Genomic DNA, 6279 nt, shown 5'->3' on the forward strand with positions numbered 1-6279 from the left:
GAGTCGCCTTTATGACTTAAATCTAAACAAATTTCATCCTACTATGGTGTGTAGTCACAAGTTTTGTAACGTCGTCACTATAAAAATCCTGCGCTCCGAGTCGTTACTCCAACTCTTGTGGGCGGGGAGTAGGGAGGGGGTGCGTGTAAGGTCACAGCATTACCTCCTCTCCCTCAGTGCATAGGCCTACGCACCAATCCCCCCCTCCCCCTCTCACACTCCACTTCCGTCTCTATGTAAATGCAATTTCATACAAAGAATATATTTTTCACATAGAAACAGAATTTCATAAAAGAAAAATAATTACATGCATCATTTTTACACATTACACATAAAAATTAATTTCCAAAATCACCCATTTTTCATTTAGTCAGGACAAAGTTTTTTTTGTACAATTGAGGTTTTAAAGGTTTTGTGCGAGATGAATTGACATATGTAGGTCATTTTCATAATGTTTTTTTTTTACCAAGTTCCTCTTATATTAGGCTCAGGAACACAATCTCAACCCTTTGAATTTCTGTCAAAGTTTTTTTCAATTGTTCATAGTTGTCATTTTTTATATTGGAATTACGTTAATTTTGTATTAGCAGGACTCTACGATCCCTATATTTATATTATAGTACCTTTAAATGGACTCAAAACTCTCGCTTATTTTTTTTTTTTTTTTTTTATTGTGTGTATCCATTTGGATACATGCCCACCGGAATCGCCAGCGCGCGCCACCTCCACCAATCTAGGGTAAGGCTCGCAAATATTAGTTACTTAAGACCAAGATCTAAGAATATAAGGTCTAACCACTTCCGACCGAATTTCGAGGGAGTTGGCGCAGCGGGCCCGTGAACGTCACCTGGCTGTTCAAAGTGGGGTTAGCGGGTCCTATAGCTGTCAGTTGAAGCTGGTCCGTCGTTCGAAAATGACGTCGCCTTCGCTCGCACTGCTCCACGCAATTAGTTATATTCTGACAAATATTATATAAAATATATATATAAAATATTATAGTTCCTGTCTATATATATGAATATATAATATATATATATAAAATATTATAGTTCCTGTCTTCCTTGGCGTTTCACAGTTTTCTTCAGTGTATCACAAAGAGAAAATGGACTCAGCCAAATGACGTCAGAAGCTGCGCAGAAGAATGTAAACGGTCTGACCTGTATATTTAGACCTTGATTAAGACTACGCGAATAATAATTACATGCGTATCACTAACAAAATATTATTTTTGAATAACAAGTTACCTTGAGTCTTATATTCCACTTCAATGGGCACAGTGTTAATCCACCAGAATCTTTGATCGTCTCTGCCCGCTTATTCTTGTCTCTGCTTTCCGTGAGTCTGTTGTGGTATACTGTATTCCCTGCCCCAACCCATAGCTTATATATATATCCTTGTCAGTCATCACTCGTGCGAGTCTGATAAGTGTATTTGTGAACTTGTTTGTGATTAACTCCAATACAAGTACAGTACAAATAGATTGTAACATGCAGATGGTGTCTTTCATGAGCAACTGCGTACATTTATGTAAATATGCATATATTAATAAACATTAAATATAAAGTTAAATATGAAGATCTGGTAAGTGTGGAAACAGTGTCTCTCCAATCTCCCCGTTCTGTGAGCTTTCATGTCCGTTCTACAAACTTTACAACGTGCCTTATTTCCATCCTCTTTCACGTCCGCTAACCATTTTTTAAACAGGGGATCCTTTAACCAGGCAGACTGAAAAGTTTTCGAGTAGTTTGACCACCTCTTCATTTCTAGATCACATAGGCTGACTAATCGAATACGTACATTTTGCACTGAACCTCTGCGGGCCGAGATGCGAACAAAACGATCTAGCACGACTGTTAATTTTCATATTCGAATACGTACATTTCGTACTGTGCATCTGTGGGCCGAGAAGGGAGCAGGACGATCTAGCACGTTGAATACGTTCCTTTTAATTTTCATCCTACGTAGGGCCGTCAGTACTGTCACTCGGTACCACCAAGCCGAAACGTGCTTACCGCTCTCTGAGTATTATGGGATAGCTTATCGGTTAACGGAGCCTAAACGGTAGCAGATTTTTTGCTGGTAAGCTACCGTCAAGGTTGTTACCGATAAAACCCGTAACTACCGGTAGCTGCCCACCACTACCGTCACTCAGTATACCAAGCCGAGACGTGCTTACCGCTCCACGAGTGTTTGGTATAGCTTATCGGTTAACGGAACCTTAACGGCAGCAGAATTATTGCCGGTAAGCTACCGTCAAGGCTGTTACCGATAAAACCGGTAACTTTACCGGTAGCTGCCCACCACTAGTCTACAGCTTTCCTTGCACAGGTCCTACCAAATCTGGGGTGGTGTTAAGCACTTAAGTCCCCTGCTATGAGTTTGGTACACTGCCCTCAAGTATTTTGCAGGCATATTCAATAATAATTGAACATATAATTGCTAATTTTACTTTTTAAGGTAAAAAGCTAATGTTCAGGAAATATTTCTTCTTTGTATACAATTAAATAAAAATCTTATTTTTATAGTTTTCTATTCAAATACAAAGTTAATTGCATTTGTTACGGTCGTTACCCATATACTACTCAAGTTTTCTGATATGCTAATTACAAGTACCGAGAGAACATGCTTCTAAAATGCGAAGTGATAACCAACCTGTATATTTGACAGGAAGAAAGGATATTTTCTGGGTTGTAACGGGGGATAAGGTGTGTGAAAGGGTCGACAGAGAGACTTTGAGAAGTGTGCTGTGCATGTATGGGATGGGAGAAGTCTGTTGAGGATCTAACGTTTTACAAATTATTACAAAGGCGGAGCATGCCGACAGGAGACCTTTTGGTCCATAACTAGGTCGGTTACGAAAAATATAATAATGATAAATAGATAGAAAATAAATTGGTATAAATTACAATAATATAAGTCATAAATAAAATAAATACAAAGGTATAGTAAAATAATAAGTGGGACATGTGTTGGGATTGGAAATAGAGAGAGTGGTCTGAGGTGAATGTGGTGTACGTCAGGGTTGTGTGATGTCACCAAAGTTCTTCAACGAGGAGGATTATAGACTATTGGAAAAATATCTAGACCAGGGGTTCTTAACATTTTTTCTCCAATTCCCCACTTTTTAGTGAGCCAACTCTCCATTTCCCACCACAACATCGGTGACAAGAAGAAGACACCAGAAACAAACAGAAAGAAACAAAAATACATCGATTAAAAAAAAAAAAAAAAAAGACTGGTTCTTCTGTCCGACCGGTCATTCCCCACTTGGCAACTCCACCATTCCCCACCAGTGGGGAATTCCCCACAGGTTAAGAACCACTGATCTAGACACTAATTTTGCATGGACCTATACAAACCACTTGGCACGGATAGCGCCTTATGTCGCTCACGCGGCTAGACCTGACGCGGCAGCCACACACACCTGCCTATGGTAGTGCGACCCTGCTTGATCCCGTGGTGCAATTATGTAACACTAGTCAACAAAATGAAACTTTTTTTAATCATCAGAGTTGCAAACTAACTTTTTTGTGTTAATTTTTTATGCTGATTAAGAATCTGAAGTCCGTTTTTCCCTATCAGGTCACATTTAAATGTTACAGATACCTGTTATTTTAAAGTACAGGGAATGTAAAGCATATCTATAAGGTATATTGAATACAAGATATGACACTTCCATGGCATTTTATTGTACAAAATCAAAACTGTTTTGCACAAAACAAAGTTAGAATGTACTCTAAAGGATTACCACTTAAAATTTTTGAGATTTGGAATTTCTTTGGTGTTTTTTCTGAGGGTCATCCCTGTATAACATCCAGCAGTAGTCAGCTAACATTCCTGCATTCCAAAATCCTTGATACCGTTGTTCCATTGATGCAATATCTTGATGGAAGCGTTCCCCTTGCTCATCAGATACTGCCCCAAGGTTTTCTGGAAAAAAGTCCAGGTGTGAATCAAGAAAATGTACTTTCAGTGACATCCGACAGCCCATTGCAGCATAGGAGTCTAGAAGACATTTCACGCCATTTCTAAACTCTGGAGATTTCTTGTTGCCTAGGAAGTTTTCACAGGGCCATTTGAAAGATTCCCAGGCTTTAAGCTCAGTCTCATCCAGTGTTGTGAGGAAGTTGTTGTCCTTCAGGAGTTCCTTTATCTGCGGACCTACAAATACGCCTTCCTTCAGTTTTACCTCAGTGATTTTTGTAAACTTAGCCTTCACGTATTCAAAACTTTCAGAGTTTTTCCTGGCAAGTGTCTTCACGAATTGTTTCATGAGGCCAAGCTTTATGTGAAGAGGGGGAAGGAGAACATTTTCTGGGTTTACAAGTGGCTTACTCTGGACGCTAGAAACCCCCGGTTCATATGATTTTCACAGGGGCCACTCTGATTGCACATAGTGCTTAGCAGTTGCACGACTGTCCCATAGGCATAAAAAGCAACAATATTTCGTGAATCCTGATTGCATTCCCATCAACATTCCAATCACCTTCAAGTCTCCACATATTTTCCACCTGTAGTTTGTGTACTTTATGGCATTGAGACGTACATGCATGTTCTCGTAACACTCCTTCATGTGTACTGAATGCCCTACGGGAATGGATGGTTTCTTATTGCCGTTGTGTAGTAGTACTGCCTTGAGACTTCTCTTAGATGAATCAATGAATAAGCGCCATTCAGATGGAACATGTTGTTGACACAAACAGCGGAATAACTCATCAATGTTATTACTGAAACAAAGCGGTCCATCAACAGAGAAGCAAGAGGTCAGATTCTTGTTTCTCTTTCTGAAATAAGTAATACAAACGTCTTTCTTAAGTAGACACCTTTCTTGTAGACGAGATGCCAATAGTTCAGCTTTATCTTTCGATAACGACAAGTCTCTCACCAAATCATTTAACTCTCCTTGAGAAAATTTCTGGGGTTCACCTTCATTTTCAGTCACGAAATCTTCATCCACTTCGGTTTCTTCCTCATCAGCAGTATATTCCTCAAGAAAAACATCGTCAGACATCTGAAGGCCATTCTCTGGTGGCACTGGAATAGGAAGATCATCATCGTTGTGTGGTACTGGTCTTCTTGCTGATTCCAAGTTAGGATACACAATCTTATGCTTAGTCTTTGCAGTAAACCCATATACATTAACCTTGCAAAAATAACAGTCCGTGAAATGATCCTTTGGTTCTCTCCATATCATAGGTACTGCAAAAGGCATTGCTCTCTTCCTCTTATTAAGCCAATCCCTTAGTCCATTTGAACAAGCTGAGCAGATGATATGGGGTGCCCAACTCTTATCTTGATCCCCAAGAGAGCATCCAAAGTATAACTGGTAAATATTCTTGATTTCAGTTGTGATGACACGTTGCTGAGCTTTGATAGTAAATGAACCACAGACATAGCAAAATATATCAGGGCTGCTTTTGCAATGCCTTGACATCCTGAATTGAGTTTGGTGATGGTGATGGTGATGATGATGATGATGATGATGAAGATGGCTGGACACCTGAAGCAAAAAGAAAAATTTTGAAGGTTCAATAGATGATCAGCGAAATATTTTTAAATATTTTGTGAAAAATGCTCAACTCAGCTATCTAAAATCATAACGATGAACATGAAATTACATAATGTACACAATTGGTTATGAAATGCCAATCAGAACTTGCCTGTATAAGACGATTACATGTAGCGATGATCCTGATCGGCGTTATATGCCTCTCTTATCTCATCAGAAAAATTGTGCCTGATAGAAGGAAACCGATTACATTTTCGAAATCAGCGGACAAAACTACATATTAAACACCACATAAAATCCCTGATGAAAAATTGCTGTTGACCAGTGTAATTATGCAACACGGGTGACTACCCATGCGGTATATATATCAGCTCCTCCCCGCATGTAAAATCAGTTCAGTTTTACGTGCATCCTCGCTACATTGGTGACTCGAAAGAGGGACATGGATCCGTCCCCGTGGCTATCGCCCCCACACGGGCTCCAACTCTCCCAACAACATAGCATACGTCGAGATGCTGTCCATCACCTGCCTCCTACCCGCAGCCAACGGAACCAGGAGTATCGACATTCTCCGTCAGATGTGGATTCTGCGCCTACCCGTTTCCGTACGATCCGTCCTTGGCAACGTCAAGGACAAAACCACCACCACAGCAACCGCGCCGGCCTGCAGACGCCAACAACAACAGCGATTGCGGACCACCGACCCCACCACCGCGATCTGACGCACTGCAGACTTGCACCTCACCTTCGGAAGTCGCCACGACTCCTGA

The 6279-nt window shown here is 40.4% G+C and overlaps 1 protein-coding gene across 1 annotated transcript; it reads right to left on the reverse strand.

The window, feature by feature from the left end:
- Nucleotides 1-3480: 3480 nt before the first annotated feature.
- LOC143034004 (uncharacterized) lies at nucleotides 3481-5830 on the reverse strand. The gene is made up of 2 exons (XM_076199828.1): nucleotides 5661-5830; nucleotides 3481-5500 (listed from the first exon to the last, which is right to left on the reverse strand). Exon 2 carries the CDS (start codon nucleotides 5432-5434, stop codon nucleotides 4370-4372), a length of 1065 nt encoding a protein of 354 aa, XP_076055943.1. The 5' UTR covers nucleotides 5435-5500; nucleotides 5661-5830; the 3' UTR covers nucleotides 3481-4369.
- Between the last annotated feature and the right edge of the window lie 449 nt (nucleotides 5831-6279).

Source organism: Oratosquilla oratoria, chromosome 2, assembly GCF_046742065.1.
Source record: "Oratosquilla oratoria isolate Oo_2021 chromosome 2, ASM4674206v1, whole genome shotgun sequence".
Lineage (NCBI taxonomy): Eukaryota > Metazoa > Arthropoda > Malacostraca > Stomatopoda > Squillidae > Oratosquilla > Oratosquilla oratoria.

Coding starts and splice junctions, on each gene's coding strand:
- LOC143034004 (XM_076199828.1), bottom strand. CDS start 5,434: ATGTCAAGGCATTGCAAAAGCAGCCCTGATATATTTTGCTATGTCTGT.